We start from the raw sequence: 25,570 nt of genomic DNA, 5'->3' as shown, positions 1-25,570 counted from the left end.
ATCAATCTTCTGGTTGTGTCATCGGTGATTGTGGCATTGTTAGTAAATATTTCTCAACTCTCAGTAAAATACCGACGAACTTTATCCATCTATAAAGGCGTCGGTGATTGTGGCATTTTTAGTAAATATTTCTCAACTCTCGATAAAATGCCAATGGAGACATTCCGGCTGTAAATCCATCGGTGGGGTTTTTTAAGATTTTTTTTAAAATTATTTATAATAAATAATATAAAATTATATAAACTAATTGTAAAAAAACCAATTATGCAAATAAAATTTTATTAAACAAAAAAAAAGTTAAATAATATTCATTACAAATTTAATGTGTTTCCAAAAAAATATTAAACTAGAACAATGGCGTAGTTGGAGGAGGAGAAGGAGGAGGCTGGTTGTTCCCAAGACCATACGACCAAAAAGAGAACACACATGTATCATCCTTCTATGATGTAATGTTCATGACCATTTGGCGGAGTTGGTCACAATTCGTCAAGAGTTGCTCGTATTTTTCATTGAGATGAGCTATTTGTTGTTCATAATTCGCTGATAGTTGCTCATATTTTTCAGTGAGATAAGTCGTGTGTTGCTGCAAGGCTACAAACTCCTTAGATTGGGTGCTCGTTACTAATTGGGAGTGCTCCCAACAGCTGAAACACTATGGGCCGCCTGCAAGTTATCGGTCGTAGTGTTGGAGAGCTCATACACTCGATTTTTATCGGGTCCATCAGACGATCCTACCTCCATCCACAAATTCAGATTGAAATCCGGATGAGTCGAAGGATCGTCCCCATATCTCTCCCTCAACTAGCTATTATATAAGCATGTTCAGGGAACATGGTTTGCATGTTATGGAAATAGGGGAAAGTGTTGAAATTATATGGACAATTGTTAAATACTAGGTGATGATTTTTATTTTTTTATTCTACTGATAAAAGGATAAATTTCTTTTTATCTTTTTTTTTTTGAGCTTCATGCATCAGGAAATGAAACATTGGAGAATTCTCTTATTTTATGGGAATTTCAGCTTATATTAATTTGATGGGTTAATAGAAAATTAATAAAAAAAATTTAAATGCTCAAACAAAAAAATTAAAAACTATGAAACATTCTTAACCATCAGATCAACCTCTCGAGATTGATTTGTTTTAAAGTGAGAATATTGGTAGCAACGAACATGTTTTGATAGAAGTAGATGCATTTTGTCAATCTCCCATAAACTTGAATCCATGTTACTAATTTATTTATTAAAAATTATTATTCTATTTTTAGTGAATTTACATGTTAATTAATCAAGATTAAGAAAAGATCATAAATGATTAAGATTGGAAACATATAGCATAATTGTGTGATGAAAGCTTTGAAATTCCTAATTTAATCAAATTCATATTATACGTGTATCAAATTCTCATATGTATCTTTCTTTTAATCCCACGTATAATCATTATATCAACCAACACAAACATAATAATTTTGATAGAAATTAAGGTAATATTTCTCAATCAATTAACGCTATCATTTTTTGTTTGTTAACAAATTAATTAGTTTTCCTAAAGAATAACATCAAATTCAAAATCAATATCAAGGTCGCTTCTTTCCTTAAGGACCTTCAGGAAGTTCAGCACATACTCCATGTCAGTCCCGTGAAACCTATTCCCAACTGGCCAATCCATGCCATTCACCCTGAAACAAGATTTCTTAGTAAAATTTAAAACTCTATTCACTATATACATGGGTTTTGTTTTGTGTCTGTATCTTTTTGCAATGTGAGCTTATAAAATAACTGATCACCATAAAATTAGCACGAGAAATTAAGTAGTTTTTAATCTTTCATGAATGCCAAGTTTCTACATATAGATAAAACAAGACTAAACTTCCACAAAAGGCTTGAATACGTAAGAGTTTTGTGAACTTGGGATTTTGAGAGGCTACTTAGTGGTTGGTAATTAAGTAGATGGGAAAAAAGGGGGGGGGGGGGGCAGTAATGATTAATTACCTTTTCGATGATTCTGATCCAGATGAAATGGCGACCTCCGTGAGAATATCCATCCACCTTTTTACCTTCTCCATATCTTCATTGAAATCTTCTTCATCCTTGTCGAAGACAATCGTGTAACTCTCTGCTTGTGCATCTACCTTTGATTGCTCGACATTATAAGAAACTGTTGAAACTGGAAAAACAGTGTCTGATTTCATCTTTTTCATGAATCCAACAATCTTGACAAGTTCGTCGAACCACCAAGGTGAACAAGCATAATCTCTTGCAAATATAATAATTGACAGCCCTGACTCTTTGATATCCCTTAGGAGACTCGATTCAATTACCCTCACATACTCTAGTTCTCTGTCTTCTTGTATAATGCCTCTCTGGACTAGAGCTGGATACAAATGGGTAAAATTATTGCTAGTGTGCTCACCTCTGAAGCTAAAGAAGACATCATGCATCCATTGATAGTAAGATGAAGAATTAGCCAAAGCATCAATATATGAAGAAGCTGCTTCTTTGCTTGCAACAATAAGATGGCCAATAGGTGATTCCCATGATGGAGTATACGGAGAATTTACCAAACGGATACCACAATTCTTCACCTTTACTCCTCGCTCGTAAGAGTGAAACGACAACTCGAGTTCACTATAGGCTTCATTCTCCCGTTCTTTAAGCTCTTTCAGATAATCAAAAGATAAATAGAATAACCACAGGTGATCTGACAGAGCTTGCATAGAGTTACAACCTATATACATGGGCGAAGGATAATTCTCTTTTCCATCAACTTTGAAATGACAAAAGAGAGGGCTTTTACCATATGCACTGAATGCAACACATGTAGCAAACCCCATCCATCCATTAGCATCACCATCCAGATAATAAGAAGGCACCTGCACCCTAATTGAAGATTCCTTGCTTTGATAAGTAAACCAACCTGGGATTTCATTTCCAGGAACAACAATACCAAATCCAGGTCTTGGAGATGAGCCCTGTAACATAAAACAAAAATGTTACACACACACACACACACACACACACAGAGATTGGGTATGGTGAAGAGAAGACCTGGAGGTATTTTTCAAGCATGTTCAGACCCATGTTGTTTTGGCCCTTATGCTTGTACAATTCCCAACAGTTAAGACATTTGAACTCTGATCTTGTCAGACTGCTTAGCTTTATTGGATCCGGAATTTCTTTTAGTCTTAAACAGCCATCCAATTTTACTTTTTGAACTTTCAAGGGAACCTCAGGTAATGATTCAAGCATCACGCAATCCTTCAAGGCAAGCTTTTCAAGCCTAGAAAGCTGATTTATGCTTTTAGGCAAGCTAACAAAGTTATTTCTGCTCAGATTTAGAATCCTCAATGATGATAAGCAGCCAATATCTTCAGGAACTGCTCCTTCTCTTAGATTGCAAGCACGTAAATCCAATTCTTCTAAAGAACACAGACCAGACAAAGAAGGCAATACTTGATCCGCGAGATTCATAGCTATTCTTTTGCATCCATTAAAAGACAATACTCTAAGATTCTTTAAAAGAAAAATAGATGCTGGAGGTTGTCTAATTGAAGTTCCACTTGCATCAAACTCCTCCAAACTTTCTACTTCCCCTAAATTCTCTGGTATGTTCTTAAGTTCAGAGCAACCAGACACATCAAGTATTTTGAGGGATTTCAAACCACTTATGCTACTGGGAATACTTTCAAGGTTCCTACAATTGTTCATGCTCAATAGAACTAAACCAGCCAAACAATAAAATGATGAGGATAGTTCCGCAATAGCAGTCCCATCTAAACGAAGCTCCCTCAAGCAGTTCATGTTTCCTACGATATTAGGAAACTTATCAAGTTTCGAGCAGCCACTAAGAGTGCAAACTTCTAATGATTCCATTTCAAGGTAGCTTGGGAGAATCCTAAGACTATAGCAGTTCACAAGATTCACAAATTGAAGCTTCTTATGACGTCCAAATGATGGATGGACCTCAGATAAACTTGCACAACCTTCAAGAATCAGACTCTCGAGATTTGGAATTCTAGAAAAATCTGGAGTATTGGTCATGTACAGTGAGTTGCTGAGATTGATGGTTTTCAGATTAACAGAAATCTGCAATCAAGATTGGAGAGAGAGAATAAACATTAAATGGTGGTACTATGCATTCACTATGATTTAGTTTTAAATAATAATATTTGACAAAATAAGATAATTTCTTTTGAATATTATTATGTGATGTTTTGTTCTCTCTAGTGCAAAAAAAATGAAGACTATAAAAAAAAAACAAGATAGAAAAAGAAATGAAAATAAAATTGTGTTTGGTAAAATTATGTTGGATAATAATTTACAAGACATAATAATTAAATGGTGGTATTATGCATTCATTATGTTTTAGTTTTAAACAATATTTGACAAAATATAATAATTTAGTACTTTGAAAATAAACATTTTTACGTAGCGTTTAGTTACTGTACTAATATAGAAGAAACATAGACAATAAAAACAAAGGAAACAAATCAAAAAATCAGACAAAAACAAAATTATATTTGATAATATTATACAAGACAAAATAATTATTTACATATCATGTTTGATTATGGTACACAAGATATAAAAAAAATTATTTTACCCTTAATATGTATTATTATCAAACTTAAATGTTTAAAAACTAAATAAATGTTTTTTTTATACTTTAATTTATATTGAGAGTTAAAATTTAAAATATTATAATAATTATATTTATAAAACCCGATCTGACTCAGTAGGTCGACCTGATCCTAATGGGCTTAAATTGGGTCGGATTTAAGAAAAAAATAAAAGAGAGTTTGATCAGACTGGACCTAACCTAGTAAAAAACCGGATCAAATATGGATCAAAAACCTGTTGACTTTTTTTTTTTTTTTTTTGTTAAAATGAGGTTGCTTTGTGTATATATATATATATATTGGATCAACTTGGGTTGACACTCCCAACCTGTGCCTCAAGAAGTACCGCAAAAATAACCCTTGATTGAAGGCTTTTTTTTTTTTTTACTATAAGGGTACTTAAATAAATTTACTATACACGCAAGAGTGAAAAACCAAAATTGCCCCTAAACCCATGCATATGTATATTTTGCTTTCTAGAGCATTGTAGTAGTTTTACTATTTACAAAAAATCTAGAAAAACTATCTTACCCTCACCATCAAGCCTAAATGTTATTTGATTGAGGGGTAAAATAGTAAATTTTATTGTAGTCCATGATTAAATGAGTTTGGTGCTATAGTAGAGGTAGTATTCTCACCACTTTCATTTCCACTCTATTTTGCTATATAAAAAAAGGAAATCTCAAAACTTTTGCCGTCCATTATCATTTATACCTGAATACTGTAACAAGTATTTAATAGTTACAATATTCAATTGACAAGCATGCAACCATTAATAGGTAATCTCAAGTTTTGATGTTTCTTTGTTTTATTTCTCCTTGTTGTAACCTGAATTGAAGTGTAAAATTAATCAATAAAGTTTTTATAAATAAACTAAAAAAACAAATAGAAATTAAAAGGGTAACAATCAAATTGAAAATAATAATATATGAGAAATTGAAATTAAATGACTAAATTTAAAAATAAAACTTTTACAAAAATACCAAGGTCAAAAATAAGAAATTAAACACAAAAAATAAAAGTAGAAATATCAAAAATATAGAAGACCAATATGTAATTTATGGGCGGGAGGAAGAAAAAAGAAAGAAACGTTCATCTACAATAAATTGTTTAATCGCCATTGACATACACTGCAACATGAGAAATAGGACACGACAATGCATCGAACGATACAATAAAAATGCAGTTTTTACCACATGAAGGTGTTGCACACGTCGTTTAAAGTGTGAAAGCATCTTATAAGCGCTGACATGTACGACTCATATACCAACAACTTTTTAAATTTTAATATTATATATTTTTTGTTAAAAAACCATAATACCCTTAAAAAAACAGTAAATAACAAAAAAAAAAAACAATTTGAAAACAATGAAAATAACCCTTGATTGAAAAACCAAAATTAATTACCCCTAAACAATGCATTCATATTTTGCTTTCCAGAGCATTTTAGTTGTTTTAATATTCATTAAAAAAAAAAAGACCATCTTAACCTCCCCATCAAGCCTAAATGCTATTTCTTGAAGGGGCAAAATATTAAATTCATTGTTGTAACCAGTGATTAAATGAGTTTGGTACTAGAGGATAGTAGTATTCTGACCCCTTTCCTTTCTAGTCTATTTTGTAAAAAAATAAAAGAGGGAAATCTCGAAAATTTTGCGATATTCAATTGACAAGCAAGCAATGATAATCTCAAGTTTCGATGTTTTTTTCTCCTTCTTGTAATTTAAATCTCATGTTAGACTGACTCTTTATTATAATTTTTATTTCTTTCTTTTCCAACATAATAACCCATTGGATTACCTATTTATTTTTACTTTGTTACTCTAACAAAATTAATTTTTCTAGTGATTTTGGATAGTTTTGATATGTTTATATTAAAAATAAATATAATTGCTCATGTTTCACCATTCCCTTTGATGCCCTCTGTGGTTTATTATGGCTTATGAAAAGATAGAAATAAATACAGAGCTAGGGGGTCTTACCTTACATCCGCACCATAATTGCTCAATACTGCTGCAAGACATGTAGAGTTCAACAAGCTCATCTGGACAGAAACAAGCTGGCAATGACTTTGAAGGGTAAGCATGCCATTCAAGGAATCGTAACTCGTTTGAGAGATACTCAGGTCCTTCAGAAAGATCCACGTTGTGAATTTTGAGCAATCTTAGTTTTGTCATTTTTGAGAAGGCTGTCATGTTCCATTGTGCCTCTTTTGCTTTGGGCAAGTCCAAGAATATACTTTCTATTCTTCCCTGTCGACCAAGAAGAATGATAGGTAAGAAGAAGCTATGACAGAGTAGAGATGGAGCATGAAATCTTATGGATAATGATGTTTTGTATATATCAGCTATTACTCACTGTGCTGTCCTTGAGTGCGTCGCAGACATCCTTGTACGTGCACAATCTACTGCGTCTTCCAGGCTCTTCAGGGGATTCAAGACGAACAATTTCTTCACCCATTTTCTGTAATAAATTATGCATCCTTATCTCATCTTGTGAGACGCTTATAAGGGATTTCTCAATAAGAGCCTGCATCCCAATATCTGCGTGGAACCCACAGCTGTCAAGTAGCCTTGCTATACGATCCCTTTTCATCCCTTTCAAGAAGCAAGCGATATCTAAAAATATTTTCTTCTCTAATTCATGGAGGCCATCAAAACTAATGCGAAGAACATCAAAAATCTTCCTGTCAGGAATGTCATTCAATCTATCAATTGCACTTTTCCATTCACGCAGACCACTTTTATGCAAGAACGAACCTATGACTTCAAGAGCTAGTGGAAGGCCATTAGCATAACCCACAACTTGCTTGGACAGTTCCGATAAATCTTCGGTAGGCTGGTCTCTTTTGAAAGCTTTCCAGCTAAATAACATAAGAGCATCTTTATCATTTAATTTCTCAGCCTCGTATATTCTAGTAACACCATGGCTATCCAGCACATGTTTATTTCTGCTCGTTATGATAATCCGGCTCCCTGGACCAAACGATCCATGCTCTGCAGCCAACATCTGTAATTGTTCTTCATCATCTACATCATCGAGAATAAGAAGAACCCTTTTAAGCCGCAGCCTGCGCTTTATCAAATCAATCCTTCTTGAAGAATCCCGTGCGGTGGGAAGCTCCATTGAGATTTCTGAAAGAAGTTGTTCCTGTAAACGACACAGTCCATCTTTCTCTGCAAAAACTTCCCTCACATTTGCTAAGAAGCAGCTGCCTTGGAATTGCCAACGGATCCTATCATACATGACTCTTGCAACGGTTGTCTTCCCCATGCCACCCATTCCACATATCCCTATAAAGAGAATATCATTTGCTTGCTCGTCTATATATTCATTCAATACCTTCAGACGAGAATCTATTCCAACTAGATTTTTGCTAATTGTTGGCAAAGTGAAGCTTAGTTTGTACTGTATATATTCAGCAATCTTTATAATTGATTGTGGCTCGTCCCTGCGTAAAAGGGGCAAAAACATTAAGCATGCAGTGTGCGAAAACATGAAATATTGTTACTTGAAATATATGCGTGGTTGTTAACGAGAAATTAATCAATCAACCTTCGATAATACCTCAAGAAGGAGGAGGAAAAGGAAAGAATAATTTGAAAAGGAACTAGGATTCTGTGGATGCACAGAATGATCGATCCTTATAATAGCGCAAGCTTATTGCACATAGAATAGCATGCATGTAAGAACACAAAAGCCACTAAGTATGGTTTTGACAGGCAAAAAACCAATCACTTCTTAAATTCCCATGTCAATTTATCAATTTATCTTGCAATGATTTGCTTTTATAAAACTTTTTAGATTTTAAATTGTTGAGTTTTTTTCCGAAAAGATTATTCGACTAAACATTTCTGTTGTGTATTGTCATTTGTCAAGCTCAATCACTTGCCTACTATTAGTCACCCTTCAATATTAGTTTTTCGATATTATATTTTGCCACTTGTTAAATTGATGATGAAAACTCAACGACGAAATGAATCTATAGCTCATCAATATTTCTTCAGTCATGCATACTCTCCATCAATTTCATAATTAATTAGGAAAAAAATCCATTGCGCATAAGGTGATTTGTCTTTAATAAAATAAATCTACAAACACTTAATTAGCATCTTGTATTCTTGTTTTTTCTGTTGTTTGAATATGCTAATAAATATTTAATAATATAATGCATTGATTTATAATCAAAGGTCGACCATATGAAAAAAAATAACTTACAAGAATAACGATTTGCTAGACAGTTATAACTCCTTCCAAAATAAATGTAAACAGGCTTAGTTTACCTGTTCCGTACATCCCAGCCAGATAGATTGGCCACGGTGGAGAGACAATCACTCCAGCATTTTACCTTGTCCAGATTTCCCGAGAGCTTTTCTTTATGCTCAGTGAACGCCTTCATATAATTTCCTTTCTGATCGGCTACCTCTGATGGATCCACATCATAAAAAACTGGTAGAACAGTGTGCCCCATCTCTTTCATGCACTGAACAATCTTGACGAGCTCATCTAAGCACCATGGTGAAGACGCATAATCTCTTGAAAACACAACGATTGAAAATCTTGAATCTTCGATGGCCTGCCAGAGAGCAGGTTCGATGGTCTTTCCTCTCTCTAGCTCCCTATCATCCATGTATACATCGATGCCTCTTTGTACCAAATTAGAATATAGATGGCTAGTAAAGTTATTCCATGTGTCTTTGCCTCTAAAACTAAGGAAGACATCATACATCCATTGGGGAGGAGAATAAGAAGATGAGGTTGCTTTCTGTACGCTGGATGGAGCCATGGGAATCCCAGTAGCAATAATTTAATACTCTCGGTTTTTTCTCCGGTTTCCTTAGAGCAGAAACTCGTACTGGTAAACGTGCTGGATTTTTTCTTTGAGATTGTAAAGAAGATTACTTTCAATGCAGACAAAAGAAAACGCAAGTGGAATCTAACGCGCATTGGACTTAATTGGTTTTGGAATCATTATTATAGATTTTATATATAGATAACTTGTTATTCTAACCATCAAGTGGCACCTTCCTAGCAAAAGTCTGGGCAGTGCCTCCGAAGTAAAAAATGAAACATCAAAGAATTTTAACATGTTATGGTTTTTTCAGCTACATTGTGATTTATGGGAAATTTCCTACAAGCAAAATAAATAAAATATTAATGTATGATTGATTGATTCTTGCCAACAGATGCCGAGTCTACTTGACAAAAATTAAACATTACTTTATAGTTAATTGGTCCATGTATATTTCTCTATTATAATCTATAAGCAAAATAAAAAAAATATTAATGTATGATTGATTCATTCTTGCCAACACATGCCAAGTCCACTTGACAAAAATTAAACAATACTTTATAGTTAATTGGTCCATGTATATTTCTTTATTATAATCTAGAAGCAAAATAAATAAAATATTAATGTATGATTGATTGATTCTTGCCGACAGATGCCAACTCTACTTGACAAAAATTAAACAATTCTTTATAGTTAATTGGTCCATGTATATTTCTCTATTATAATCTAGAAACAAAATAAATAAAATATTAATGTATGATTGATTCATTCTTGCCAACACATGCCAAGTCCACTTGAAAATTTCCAAACGAGAATTGGATTTTTTTTTCTTATAGTTGTTTTAGGATTCTAATTTGTTACAAACAGGTAGGGGAAAAGTAATATTTTTATATTTATTACCATCACTCTATACTCTACACATAAAAAAGAAAAAGAAATATGCATTAAAATAATTTCTAAAAACTCCTGTAAATATTTAAGCGTGATTTAATAGTCAAATAAAAAATTATGGTTCATTTAAATTATCATTTCGGTTTAGACATGTACACTAATTCATAAATATATTTATTAAATTATCCGCATAATCTATCAATGACATATCCTAACTTAGTTATGGCAAATCTCCTTACCTACAATATTTCTAACAATGGCAAGAAACTAAATGGAAGTAAAACAAGTAAAACAATCTCAGCTCCATTTCTAGATTATCTAGCTCTCCTCCTCACCTACAATAGTTCAAATAATGGCAGGAAAGTAAATAGAAGCAAGACAACCCTCAAGAACCCAACATCAAATCAAATCAAATCAAAAGCAATGACAAGAAACAATTTAGGAAAAATAATGGCGAGAAGAACAATGACAGTAATTTACATCAAACCCATCTCTAGAAATAAGTTTTCAAGAATCAAGTATACAGAGAGGTGAGATGCGAGAGCACAAAAGATGGAGAGTGGAGACTTGAGAAAGAATAAAGGCAAATGAAGTAAAGAAAAAAAATGGGAGTTTTGAGAGAAAGATAGTGAAAGCTATGGACCCAGCAAGGGAGAACTTGAGTTTTGAGAAAAGGCCAAGGAGAAAGGGGAGACGGGAGCTAGGGAGTAAGTGATGGCTTGATAGGGAAGGGAGTCAGTTAATTTTTTTATTTTTGTCAAACTCGTAAACTCTGTTTGAGTTTACTGATTTAATTAAGTTTAACTGAGTTTATTGGTTTTTAAGTTTTTAACCTGATTTTAAATATATATATATATATATATATATATATTAATTCATAAAATCATATAATTTTATAAGTTAATTTATAATTTTAATAACTTTGATAAACTCTTAATAATTAATGGTAATAAAAGGATTAAGTTTGCACTATTAGTGTTTTCAAGTGAATGCTTACCTATTTATTTTTATATTTTAAAAATATTTTTTAAAATAATATATTTTTTTATTTTAAATTAATTTTTTAATATTTTCAAAAAATTAATTTTTTAATATTTTCAAATCATTTGATATACTAATATTAAAATAACTTTTAAAAAATATTATTTTAATATACTTAAAAAAAATTATTTTAAAAAACAACATTAATTCACTTCCAAACAAAAATCGAACGGCAGTTAGCCGTAACTAAAAAAATTGAGCAGTATTTATTTCGAAAGATTTTTCAAACTTAAGACAAACGAGAGCGAGAGCCGAAAGATTTTTCAAACTTAAATCAAACGCGAGAGAGAGAGAGATTTGAAAAAGAAAAAAAAAAACACAAATTGAAAACGCAAATAAATAGTAGTCGTCTTCCTTCTCGGACATTTTGAGAGAAGGCGGGATGGGAGAGAAGAAATAAAGAAAGAGAGAGGAAACACGAAAAGAAAAGAAAGAACCTGTTCTTCTACTTGTATATTTCCTCTCCCAATTTAAATAAATAAAACAAAAAACAGTTCCGTTCCGTAGCTCTTTTCAAAATCTGATTTCTCTAGAAAACCAATCAGATCTCGTTGGTTTTTAGGGTTTTTCGACTTTTTCTCGATCGGTTCGATTTTAGCTATTTTAGATCTTTGATTAAAAAATGGAAGCGATCGAGGAATTGTCACAGTTATCGGAGTCGATAATGCAAGCAGCGGCGTTGCTTGCCGATGAGGATGTTGACGAAAATTCTAGTTCAAGTTCAAGACGGAACTCAACTTTTCTTAATGTTGTTGCACTTGGCAATGTAGTAAGTGACTTAATTTACTTGTATTTGCAGAATGAATTTGATTTTTTTTTAAGTGAAGAAAAGGAGCTTGTGTTGTAATTTAGTTTTAGATTTTTCTTGATCACTGACTACAAGGAAGGAAGGGTTGTGTACTTGTTTTTAGGTGAATTTGGTTTCCACGCGAGTGGCTTTTTTTTAGGATTTCTGTTGTTAGCGAGGATCTTATGAATGGAATACATTGCTTTTGGGGTAATGATTTCTTTAGCATTGAAGGATGTTTTGTTTTGGCTTCTTTGTGTATAATGATGCGAGAGATTTATGTCTCTTTTTAGGAGTATCATTTTCCACCTGCGGTAACAGCAAGTGATATTGTTAATACCAATAGTTTGAATCAAAGTTTCTCCACAAAAGTAAAATCAAAATAATAAGAATAAAATTCCATGAGATGCCAGTACATACCTTCTGGATAAGTATGCAATGAAGCCAAGCAGGTGTTGAAGGTGACAATTCATCAGTTGATGCAGCACCGCCTTAAGCACCAAGAAAAAGAATGAATTTGGTTTTTGATAAACGTGGTTTGTTATTTATTTTATTTTTGCAATGCAAGCATTAGGAATTTTGATGGTATGGTTTTAAATGCATTCTATCTTTACGCTGCTGTCATGTGAGCATGAGCGCGCGCGTCTGTGGAGGTATTAGCAGCTATGTTTGTTAAATATAACTAGATGATAGGGTATTCTTTATTTTGTGACATTTCTTGCATTGGAGATGCTCATATTAACTAGATATTTAACTCATTATCTGTTTTGGATGTAAATTGTGGTTATGAGCCATGAGGAACCGTTGGAGATGAGATTTTATAGCCTACTAAACTCTGAGATTATCTGCTGCTACAGCTGCTATTTTTGTGCTATGTCTATTTCACTTTTTTTTCCCTTTAATGAACACCCCATCTTTTTTTTTTTTTTGGGAGGGGGGCGGGGCTGTTTTGTGGTGTGGAGGGGGGGGGGGTAATGTAATCCTTGTTTGATTTCCTCTTCCCTGTTTGTGGACAAATTGGTTAGGGTGCTGGTAAATCTGCGGTTTGAACAGTGTAATTGGACACCCTGTTCTGGTAAATTGATCTGCATGAGGTTCTGTATTTTTCTTCCTCTCCTGAATGTAGTTTGATTCCTGATATTCTCTTCCTTTGCTGCAGCCAAATGGTGAAAATGGTGCCACTCGGGCCCCTATAAGCATTGGCTTGCAGAGGGATGTTTCTTTGAGCAGCAAATTAATTATCTTGCAGAGTGACAATAAATCTCAACAAGTTTCTGCAAGTTAGTAACTGCAATTGAATGACTCAAATTGCATTATTTGTGTCTTGTGTTTTATTTATTTTGTTCTCTTTGCCAGTTGCTGTTGATTATATGGTTAAAAGATAACTTCTAATACAACCTCTTAGGATTCTCATGTTATGACTGATATTTTTTTGAAAATTTCACCAACTTCTGCTGAACTGGCAGCTTTATGATTCCTGCCATAACTTACCACCTCCTCTCCTCAATACTAACATGGTTGGAGGACAGCAAGACCAATGCTTTGAATATTCATCTTCTCTGTATTTATTTTGTACGTGTAATGGTCATGCCTGAGGCAAAAAGTTAGTTGTGTAGTTGACTCATAAAACAAACAAACATGACATGCTAGAGTTAGTGGTGAAAACAGAGATATGCATTGGACTTGACTGAGGTGGAAAATTGCTTTTCCACTATATGATCCAATGTCAATAAACATGTAATGATAAAGACTCCTTTCAGATTATCAGATGTTGGTACCTTTTAATCTAAACAAGGAAATATGATATTTGTTATTTTGCTGGTGCTTTGCAGCATTCTTTACAGGATAGGCCGAGTAAGGGTGCTGCTGGCAAGAGCCGGGATGAGATGTATTTGAAACTGCGCACAAGCACAGGTTTGCACATTTTTTAACTGTGTAATCTAGTTTAGTTTATGCATAAAGATTCTAAGATTTGGTAGTAGCTATTGCTTTGTTAAAGACTTTTGTGACAGTTCCATGATGGGATAGGAGATACTAAGATTCAGTTAACTATTCAGATTCATTTAATCACATGCTCTTGTGCCTGTTAGTGGACATACTGATTCTGTTGTTACCATTCTTACTCTTATCATGGTTTTTCTCAGCACCTACCTTGAAATTGATTGACTTAACTGGCCTGGATCAACGGGTTGTGGATGAATCTATGGTAAGAGTTGATTAATGGTTCTAGATTACATATAAGGATTTACATCAACCAGCATCACTGTCATGGTGATCAAAACATTAATTTTGCATGCAATCTGTGAAAAGAAAGAAACTCCTTTTTCTTTATTTGTTTATTTTTTGCGTATGCATTTAGGTCAGTATGGCACTCGAAATATTATGGCGATAATTTTTCAATATGGCCATTGCTTAGGTTAGTGACTATGCAGAGCACAATGATGCCATTTTTCTAGTTATTGTACCTGCAGCCCAGGCACCTGAAATTGCTTCATCTCGAGCCCTTAGGATTGCCAAGGAGTATGATGGAGAAGGTAGGCTGTTAAAGCTGATTATACGGAGATCTATGATAGTTTTAATGACAGTACATGAGATATCAGACACTTCTCTCTTATTTTTGTACACATACTTTTCTCCGCTGTGTATCTGCATCATCTCTTTTTTTTAGGTGTTTTATTATTAAATTTAAGTGTTTGAAAGTTCTTTTCTTATGTTGCTTTGCTACATATAAAAAAAATTGCTTAGAAATGTTTCAAGAATAAATGTTAAGGTGTAAGTGTTCGCATTTTTTTGTTTCAAACTCGTTGAACAGGGTGAAATGTTATTAAGATAACTTTTGAGCCCCCTTCACCCACTAAAAAAGACATCTTTAAAATGATTAAGTAGGTACTCTTCTGTCAATGACAGGTAATAGAACCGTTGGTGTAATTAATAAAATAGATCAAGCTGCTTCAGACTGGAAAGCTCTTGCGGCTGTTCAGGCTCTCTTACTAAATCAGGGGCCACCAAAAACTGCTGATATCCCATGGATTGCTTTAATTGGTCAATCAGTTTCAATTGCTGCTGTGCAGTCTGGGAATGAAAGCTCTCTGGAAACTGCTTGGAAAGCAGAGAATGAAAGTCTCAAATCCATACTGACTGGAGCCCCTCAGAGCAAGCTAGGTAGAATAGCTTTAGTGGATGCTTTGGCACAGCAGATTCATATACGCATGAAAGTTTGGCTTCCAAATCTCCTCTCTGGGTAATTGTTTCATACTTCTCTTATGGCCTTTTCTCTTTCTTTAAGAAATTTTATTGTTTCCTTACCTTACCTCTTATTTAATTAATTCTCTCTATTGTCAGTGCTCCTTGTATTGCCTCTCAATGTAATGCTCTATTACATGTGCTTGTCTTGTTATTAGCACACAGCCAAGGAAGTTCTTGACATGAATTTTGTTGTTATTACTGTTGATCTCTCTCGGAACATAATTTCCACTTTGGAGTAACTGGTGCATTTGTTCCTCCTGATAATGCCACAGTTGGTCTGTAGACTGTAAGGAGACAAATGAAAGTGCTTTGTTCTGTTAACAACATTATAGATAAGGGTGGGATAAATTTAATCAATTATTTTTACCTTTTTTTCTTTGTTCAATATATGAAATTATGCTTCCTTTGTAGGCTTCTATTTGTTTTTTGGTTACTCACATATTTGTCCTTTGTAACTATGCAGTTTACAAGGGAAGTCTCAAATAGTTCAGGATGAATTAGTGAGGCTTGGGGAGCAGATGGTTCAAAGTGCTGAGGGAACAAGAGCTATAGCTTCGGAGCTTTGTCGTGAATTTGAGGATAAATTTCTCCAACACATTATGACGGGAGAGGTGAGTAGGCAGATCAGTTATGTATTGATGTTATACTTGTAAAATACTTAGTTCTCCATGGATCTATGTACTATGCTGTTCTCTATGAATCTTTATACCCATGCTTATTGTTCTTTTCTTCTCCTCAGCTATTTCCTTATTCCTTGTGTCACTCCAATGGCCTAGGGTTTTTTTTTTTTTGTTTAAATGGTGGATATCTTTTAAAAAAAAATCCTCTGATGATATTCTTGGTTTTGTTTCTCTAAGTGCGCCCTTGTAAAAATTTTAACATTAGCTATTTGCTTCTGTTCTATGAATAATCAAAACTAAAATATGCTAGGCGATGCAGTTAATTAATATCTTAGTTGTTACAAGTATTACTTAAGAAATGGTTTCAATGAAGTTTCATGATCCGAAATATTAGCTGTTATTTCAAATATTCTGCTGCAGGGTTCTGGTTGGAAAATTGTTGCAAGTTTTGAGGGGAATTTCCCAAATAGGATCAAGGAACTTCCTTTGGATAGACACTTTGATATCAATAACGTGAAGAGGGTAATTGTGCTGCTTTTCATCACTTCCTACTTTTGCTACATGCTCTGTTGCTTTTAGGAATATTAATGTAGCATCACAAAATGTTTTCTACTGTGTGTGTTCTATCAGATTGTCTTAGAGGTAGATGGATATCAACCATATCTCATATCCCCTGAAAAGGGTTTGAGATCCTTAATAGGATCAAGGAGAAATCCAATCCGGCAGAGAAGGAAGTGCAGGAGGGTTCTGGTTTAAAGACTGCTGGTCCTGAAGGAGAAATAACAGTAGGTTTATTGGGTTATAGTATTTCTGTAAAGATGTTTAGTTCGACCATGGGTCCTGTATATAACTGTTGATTACATCTGTGTTTTGTGTTCTATTCCAATATTTTCTGAAATTTAAAGCTGTAGCTTTCTAAAATTGAAAAATCTTTTGGGTCATGGACATCATAATTTCTTCATTTCTTTTAATGTAATTATAGAATTTGAACTACCCTAGAATTTGAACTACCATTTCTTTTATGAAAGTTGGCTTGGCCATTAGTTTTTCTGGATTGTTACACAGAAATGGGTTCCTGAATTTATGCAGGGAACTAGTTTAGAATTTGATCTTCACATGAACAAGCCTATGATTTATAATACGTGCCGTGTGGAAGATGTACATATTTAGTATTAACTTTCGAATATCTTAAATTACATTTTCAAAAAACATGCTTGAAAATCCTCTTTATATATATATATATAATTGAAAATCTTTTGCACTTGGGACCCTGCAACCACAACTATTTATTAATAAAGTTGTCTTTCTAGTCCAATCTTCTCCTGAATAATTCCCGTCAATTTCCTAATGAGAAAGTTTCAATTTTAGTGAGCAGTTTGCATGTAATTTGCAGGTTTTTTATCAAAGAAAAGTGCAAAGACTAATGGATGGAGGAAGCGATGGTTTGTTTTGAACGAGAAGACTGGGAAGGTTTGTAATTTTTTCTCCGGTAAACTTTGTTGCACGTTTCTTCTTACATATTATTTTGTGAACTCTGTTTTTATTTTGTTTATGATTACTGTAAGACTAGTTTTTATGTCTCTGTATATGTGCTGGTTAAGGAAACTTAATTTCAGGCATTCACTTGATAGTGTCACTTCAGTTTTTCTTGCTGCAAATCACTTATAGATGTCAAGTTTGTTAGAGAATGATATTACAACATGTTAAATGTGCGCACCTCTATGGTCTAATGGTGTGAAAGATACCTGTGTTTGCACTCTCTCATGTGCATCATCCATGTATAAATTTTAAAAAAATAAGATTTGGAAAGTAAGTAGTGCGGAAACAGTTAATCTAGTTGCTATAATTGGTGGTATTTAATCTTGCACGTCTCTTATGTAGATGATTGGTAGGATTAAACTCATCCATTTTTTATTTAACAGCTTGGTTACACAAAAAAGCAAGAGGAGAGACATTTTCGTGGTGTCATCACTTTGGAGGTATGGTCAATTATCACTCTTTTGCTTCTGGATCATCCCTAATTTCATGGTACTCGATTTTAGGTATCCTTTTCAGCTTTTTATTTTTATTTTTTTTTAAACTAGTTTTGGACTTCTAAAATGTTTAATTAGTAGTATATTATGTAGACTGCAATGGAGGAGAGCCTTTACAGATGTGTGTTTTGTTTTGGGGGAGGTGTTAATCTCTGATGAAGTATTGGTCTATGGTGTGTGAGGTTTCTAGAAACAAAAATTATTTAGGGATTGGATAGGAGCAGTGCATGAAATGAAAATTCATATGTTAGTAGATGTGCTTTTATTTATTTGTCTGTTTACTACCAATGTTGGCTCAAATATCAAATGTTCAGGTGTTAAAGAATAAAATTGATGTTGTAATCACCATCTGAATTCAGGTCTGTTTTTGAGATGGAAAAAGACTGCATCTTTAGATCCTTTTCTGGTGTAGGGGATTTTTCCTTAACATGCAATTTTATGTTAACAAGCATTATTTTGATCCAATCGTTGAATCGGACTGAAATTTTATTAGAAGAGTGTAGAGGCGTTGTTTCCTTTAGATCAAAATTCATACCCATTGGAGTTTAGGGGGGCCTTCAAATAAGGCCTAGAAGTTACTGTTCGGGATTTGCTATATTTTCTTAATTGATTTACGATTCCTTTTTCCTATTTGAATTTGAACTCTTTTATTATTTTTCCAGCTTTGTTTATGACTTTTTACTAGCATATAAGCAGCCTAGAAGAATTATAATAGGGAGTTTTTTATTAGAATATTTGTGTGGTGAAATGTTCAGTAACAAAATTTTGAATTAGGGTTTGTGGTGTAATACTATTCGATAAAATTTTATATTGCTTGTTCTTGCTATCTTTCTTGTGTTTTTGTTTGTGCTAGTTGGTATTAGAGCTTTGTCATTTTCTTTATGGAAAAATAGATTATTGTCTCCAAAAATATTGTTGCTCTATTTCTATAACATATACTACTGTAAATTGAAAAGTGAAAAAAGGGGAAATGTAGGGCTTTTTCTGGCACAATAATATTGTGATTCCATTGGATTGGCAGTGTAGCTGTCTTTGAAGGCCTGTTTCCTTCTCTTTTTGGACATAGAATATTATTTATTAATGCTCTAGAAGGTGAGAACCAGTACACAGCAAAATGGTGCCTTTAAGATTCCAATACTTGAAACGTTTTACTAAGCATTGAGAGACCAGTTATCTAACCTGCTGTACCAATATCTTCCTGGAGGGATGGATTAAGTCTGGTGTGCAACCATGTTGTTGAACTGTTTTTTCTTCTGGTATTTGTGATAACTAGTTTTCCTTTTAAGCAAGTGAAGGCCGTGTCAATACCTTTTTTATTTATTGTTGCCTTGTGTGTCCTCCCAAATTGGCTCCTTTTCTATTTGCACTATACTTGATATAATTCTACCGGACACGCATTTTGCAAGGTAATAACTGGATTAATCTATGGTCAATTTTATGGCTGTGCATGCAAATGATTTGTCTCATCTGATCTATTTATTTTGCAGGAATGCAATATTGAAGAGGTTCCAGATGAGGAAGAACCTCCTCCTAAGAGTTCAAAGGATAAAAAAGCCAATGGACCAGATGCTAAAGCACCCAGTCTTATATTCAAGATAACCAGCAAGGTTCCATACAAAACTGTTTTGAAAGGTATGCATCTTTTGTACTTCTCAAGTGAATTTTCTTTCCTCTTATGTTGTTTGCAGCTGCTGTTACATTTCTAACTGTCCTTTTATCTTGCAGCTCACAGTGCTGTTGTTTTGAAAGCTGAGAGCATGGCTGACAAAGTTGAATGGATGAACAAGATATCAAAGGTTGCTCAACCTTCTAAATGAGGGCAAATGAGGGGTGTATCTCCTGAAGGTGGTCCTGCAACGCGGGAGAGTATTTTGGGTGGTTCATTGGTATGATTACATACTGCACATTGGTTCACCTATAGTGAAATCCTCCTTTGGATTAATTCTCTTGCTACCGCCAATGTTTTCCTCGCTATGTATGCGGGTTGGTTTAGTTATGTATTCTGTGAAGCAGTTTGGTCCAGTAAGCATGTGCATAAAGGTTAAAAGTACAGAACTTGAACATTTCTGAGTTAGGCTTTGAAATTCATCAGAAACAAACTTGTTTTTTTGCATGCAGGATTTGATGGCTCGAAGGCCTGTGGATCCTGAAGAAGAACTTCGATGGATGTCTCAAGAAGTGTGTGGATATGTAGAGGCAGTTCTGAATAGCTTGGCCGCTAATGTACCCAAAGTAAGCTTGTCATCATTTTTTTTTTGTTTTTATTTTCTCCTTATAGCTTCTCACTTATGAGAGGCTTTTATAATGCTTCGTAATTGGTCAATCAGGCAGTTGTTTGAGAAAGCAAAGGAAGATATGCTGAATCAGTTGTATAACTCTATCAGGTATGGTGCAGTGTCTTTTTCCGTATTTGATTACTTTTGTCCATTGCTTTACTAGGAAGCTCATACATAGCTACTTGTTGGATCAGTTCATGTGATTATTATTAGTATCCTGTTTGTCACATGGATGCCTGTTCTACTGGAATTTTCCTGTGACTGAAACATAAATTTTGAAACTGTTTTTAAGGGAATTGTAACGATCCATTTTGTATTTGACTATGATTAGTGCTCAAAGCACAGCCAGAATTGAAGAGCTTCTTCAAGAGGACAAGAATGTAAAGCGCAGGAGGGAGCGTTACCAGAAACAGTCCTCCCTCCTTTCAAAGCTAACACGCCAACTCAGCATCCATGACAACTGAGCTGCTGCTGCTGCTTCTAGCTGGCCTAATGGTGATAGAGCAGGTTTGTAGTTGAAAATTGTTGTTGAGATAGAAAGGACACTGAAATGTTGAACTTTGATGAACATTGAACTGTTGAATTTACTGGTGGAATTATTCAAACCATTTCATGCTGTCTGCCAACAAAGTTTTCCTAATTCTTCATGAGAAAGATGTGGAGTGGCCTATTTGCACTCTCCAAAGTCTTTCTTCACACTAATAATAATTGAATGGAAGAGAATTACCTTACCTAGCCTTTACTGTACTATTTGGAGAAGATTATAAATGTGATGAGGGGTGGTCGTCATCTGATAGCGTTGGGCAGCCCAATGATTAGCATATTAGGTGTTTTTCTCTTCATGTGATAGATGAAGCTGCAGTTTTCCTGCAGATATGTTGTGTTTTCTCCACCTGGCATGACGATCACTTTGGTTTAAAGTATGTTTTTCCAATGGATCAAATTTTACCTGGCCATCCATATGGATCATAGCCTCTGATTTTTGTTCAATTTTTCCTTTGACCCTGAGCTGCCATGCCTCTTTAAACACTCAAGAGTCTTCATCATTGATTGTTTCATTACATTTTCATTTCTCCTTTCAAGGACTCACTGTAGTATGTCTATTTTCCCATCCTCACTCTCTTGAAATGTATGGAAGGAATATGTATTATGACTAGTTCGTAGAAATAATATTTAACTGCATTGTAGATTCTGCAAAACACCCATCATGAAGCATTTGCTTATTCCGAACCCTATACTTCAGAATCTTTAGAAGAGAAGAGGGTGTTTGTGTACATAAGACTATAGCTCCTCAATACCGGGTTCTTACAGCTTGCCCCAGATAGAACAATGGATGCAAGGAGTCCTTGAAATCCATTTGCTGTATTTTTTTTGCTCCGCTCCCTATTCTTGGAGTTTTATTTTTTATTTTTGAAATTGCTGTCATTTTTGCATGGCTGGTGTGCAATTTTGCTTGTATGGATTCTATAAAATTTGCGATATCCTCATCAAGGGAACCATATATTGTAATTTCCGATTGCAATTGCGACTACTGACAACAACCTCTTCACTTTGAAGTTGGTGGTTGAATGTCAGTGGTTACTAATTCCGAGCTTGTAAATGGTTACTTTGAGATGGATGTTTTATGTGTATATATTCTCTACAGGTATTGCATGAAAATCAAGGGAGGGAGAGGTAAGAGGGAAAAGGAGAGAAGAAAGGAAATGGGGATATTGGAGCTGTGTTGTTTCTCCATTGACAACTTGAGCCGCCATGGGATTGGGAGGATAACAAGATGTTTTCCTTGGATAAAGCTGCATGCGCCGCTTTCCCACATGCTAGCACTAGCATATGCTTGTCAGCTATTTTTTTTTTTTTTTTTTAATTCAGCTCCTTGTCATTGTTTTTAGTCCTTATTCTTTGATAACTATTTAAGTTGATTTTTTTATAGGTTTTTAATTTGGTTTCAAACTTCATTTCTCTCTCTCGTATGGGGAGAAAGGAAGGGAGATGATAAGAGAAATTTTTATTTATTTGGTTTTTGGTTTTGTTGTGGTTCTATAGTTTAGATCCAAACTTCACTTGACCATGGAGAAAAGAAGTAAAGGGAAATGAAAGAGATATTTGGTTATTTGGTTAAACCAGTTTAGGTCATTATAATCATCTTATGATCCTAACCGAATATGTAGTGGGTTAGACTTGATTAACAGAGGTTGATTTAATATGGTGTTTATTTTTTCATTTTACTTTGATTTTATTTTAATTTTATTTTATGAATTTTTCCTTTAATATTTTGTTGTTTTGCGTTTAAATCTAATCAAGTTAAGTAGGGGTTTACAACATCTTGAAATTGTTATAGAGCCAAATTAGGTTTTGAATTAGGTGAATGAGTTGGAATTAGGCTCTTTGATCAAATAGCACGTGGAGCTAACTTTAACTCAATTGGATTTGGAATCCAGGCCATCTAATGGGCTATAATGTGGGGAATTATGCTAGCAAATTATTTTTGTTTTCAATTTAAATTTTATTTTTCAATCTAATTTTTATTATTAACAATTCTTTTTAGCTTCCTTTTTTTTTGCCCATATATTTTTTTTTTAATTTTACTCAACTCTTGATCAAGCTTTCGTTGTATATTTTGGGTTTTTTTTTTTCATTTTCAACTCAAAATTTAACAATCTTTATATTTCATTTATTATTGAATAGATTTTTTATTCGATCTACAAGGACTTGAGTGTATAAAGGCTACATTATTATTCCCATTTTTACCCTCTGCTCCTTGTGAGTTGTTATGATTTATGAGTATATAAATGTGAATTACTAGGATAGAAAAATCAGCACCATTAATACACAAAGTGAACATTTTCTTTTCCTACATTTATCATCTACATTTATTAAGGCAACATTTTTATAAATTAAGCTTTAAAGAGTCCCTTATATAACATAAGGACTTGTTTTTCAAGAGTTTGTGGACCTTCAACCAAGCTCTAGACTTTGTTAGTGATGCAGTCTATGACAAGGCATAACAAAGGTTTGATCATTTCCTTTTCATTTTATTAACTCTTCATCTTTTTTCCATGATATATAATTTATACAATCTAAGACAATGAAGGGTTATAGACCTCCACAACATAGGATCTCCATTAATGATCCTAGATCTCCATCAACTTATATAATAATAAGAATGCTCGTTAAAACTCTTTTGGCCATGCAAAAGCAATTTAAAACCTTGCCTATCTCTTGTAGGTGGCACTACAATTAGAGTTACCATTGCACCACCAAGAACATATAAATAACTTTGATTCTTAGAAGAGGTAGACTAAAAGGAGATACAAAGAGTTAATAAGGACACTATCGCTCTTAAAATCCACCCAACGACCACTTTCACCATCTTAAGGAATGTTCTCAAACTAAGCACTCTATATATATGATCTCTGTAAATCCAATGACAAAGCATAAAATGGTTGCAATCACATGGGCATTTACTATCATTATTATTAATTCTCATTAGAGTCTTTCTTTGGTAGTCATGAATAAAAAAAGTTCTGGAAAAAAAGTGAAATATTTATTTAATAAGCCTTAAAAGAAAAGTACAACCCCACCAAGTAAGGGATTCTCTATTATCTAAACAAGTATTAGATACTCACCTCATCATCATAAATATGAACTTGAAAAATTATAATGGGTTTATAGGCTCAGAAGAACACATATAAAATATATGCAATAACTTAGAGTTCTTATTATAAGACATTGACATATGTGCAAGATTCTTCCAACTATGTTTCACAGATTTACTCAGGCGTGGTATCATAACTTAGAGCCAATCTTCATATTTGATTTCTATGACCTTTTTTCAAAGTTTGTCATCCACTTTAGCACCATCATTTCAGCTAAAAAAACTATATTAAGCTCTTACTATCACACAATACTAGGATAAGAGTACTAGAACATAATTGAAAAGATTTAACAAAGAGATTCTCTAAGTGGAAGGATTACTTGATCTCATTGTCATTGAAGCCTTTATTGATGTTTATAACTTGACCCTATGGAAACAATTTTATGTTCTCTCATTTTGGACTCTTTTCAAGGTGAAACAAGTCCTGGTTCTTGAAGCATAAGATGAAGATAGAAATCTCCGAACATGAAAGGTCTCTTAAACGTTCATAAGCATCTATAAGAATCTAAAATGATTAATTTATTATCAATTTGTCTTTCTCAGACTCATGAACATGTCTAAATAGTACTAGGACTGAGGTGTTTACTGCTATTAAAGGGAAATAATTCATGCAATACCCTTCTTCTATGAGGAGTGACACCCATATATATATATATATATATATATATATAGAACTCCAATAAGTACTAATTGTTTCATAAAGATAGGAGACACAATATTAATGATTGTTATGCCTTTAAAAAATAGATAGAAAGACACAATATTAATGATTCTTATGCCTTTTAAAAAGAGATCTAAAGACTAATTGTCGAGGGTTATCTTTAGTAATTCATAAAAAAAGAAACTTCTACCTAAATATAAAAAGGGAAAAGTCTAGTGCACCCCTAAATAAGTTATAAAGTTGCATTCCCTTCCTTGTGGGTACCTTCACCATTGGGTTTTCTCTAGCCATTTCTAAGTTAAAGTTATCTCTTTTGTAATAGCAAGAGCAAGCAAACACAAGCTTCTTGATTTAGTCTTTTTTTTTTTGGATATCTCTACAATAGCTTCCACCATTTATGGAAAGTTTTGTCCTTGCTTCATTGGGCCTTCCACTATAACTTCAACATCCTTCAGGATTGTTTTTCTTACCTAATTTTTGTAAAGGGCTTCTCATCTTCAAACTCCAATCCAAATACTCACCTTAAACAATTACTTTAACATGGATTCGGAAACATCACCAGCAACTAGGTCAAAGATTTGCATAAAGTCTATTTTGATTCCCTTAAATAGGTTAAAAAAAATACAGATTACCTAATAGCTTTATTAGTTTATCCTCTAAAGTGTTAATAGAGCTAGCTCCTCTAAAAAATAAGTTATAAAGTTGCATTCCCTTCCTTGTGGGAACCTTTACCATTGGGTTTTCTCTAGCCATTTCTAAGTCAAAGTTATCTCTTTTGTAACAGCAAGAGCAGCAAACACAAGCTTCTTGATTTAGTCTTGTTTTTTGGATATCTCTACAATAGCTTCCACCATTTATGGAAAGTTCTCTCCTTGCTTCATTGGGCCTTCCACTATAACTTCAATGTCCTTCAAGAGTGTTTTTCTTACCTAATTTTTGTAAAGGGCTTCT

The 25,570-nt window shown here is 33.7% G+C and overlaps 1 protein-coding gene and 1 pseudogene across 1 annotated transcript; one reads left to right on the top strand and one right to left on the bottom strand.

The window, feature by feature from the left end:
• Positions 1–1,417: 1,417 nt before the first annotated feature.
• On the bottom strand, positions 1,418–9,582 carry LOC118034475 (TMV resistance protein N-like). The gene is made up of 6 exons (XM_035039773.2): positions 8,901–9,582; positions 6,976–8,068; positions 6,600–6,869; positions 3,047–4,084; positions 1,991–2,970; positions 1,418–1,677 (listed from the first exon to the last, which is right to left on the bottom strand). The coding sequence occupies exons 1-6, from the start codon at positions 9,401–9,403 to the stop codon at positions 1,545–1,547; spliced, it is 4,017 nt and encodes a 1,338-aa protein (XP_034895664.1). The 5' UTR covers positions 9,404–9,582; the 3' UTR covers positions 1,418–1,544.
• Positions 9,583–11,526: 1,944 nt separating this feature from the next.
• On the top strand, positions 11,527–22,423 carry LOC118034434 (dynamin-2A-like; annotated as a pseudogene).
• The last annotated feature ends 3,147 nt before the right edge of the window (positions 22,424–25,570 follow it).

Source organism: Populus alba, chromosome 13 (genome assembly GCF_005239225.2).
Source record: "Populus alba chromosome 13, ASM523922v2, whole genome shotgun sequence".
In the NCBI taxonomy this organism is placed as follows: domain Eukaryota; kingdom Viridiplantae; phylum Streptophyta; class Magnoliopsida; order Malpighiales; family Salicaceae; genus Populus; species Populus alba.
This window is presented reverse-complemented; position numbering and strand designations above follow the sequence as displayed.

What these genes read in the sequence shown, in the direction of transcription:
- LOC118034475 (XM_035039773.2), bottom strand. Translation starts at nt 9,403, where the DNA reads ATGGCTCCATCCAGCGTACAGAAAGCAACCTCATCTTCTTATTCTCCT. An exon ending in ACGCACTCAAGGACAGCACA is followed by an intron (nt 6,870 to 6,975) that starts GTGAGTAATAGC and finishes CTTGGTCGACAG; the next exon opens with GGAAGAATAGAAAGTATATT. An exon ending in AATTATGGTGCGGATGTAAG is followed by an intron (nt 4,085 to 6,599) that starts GTAAGACCCCCT and finishes TCTTGATTGCAG; the next exon opens with ATTTCTGTTAATCTGAAAAC.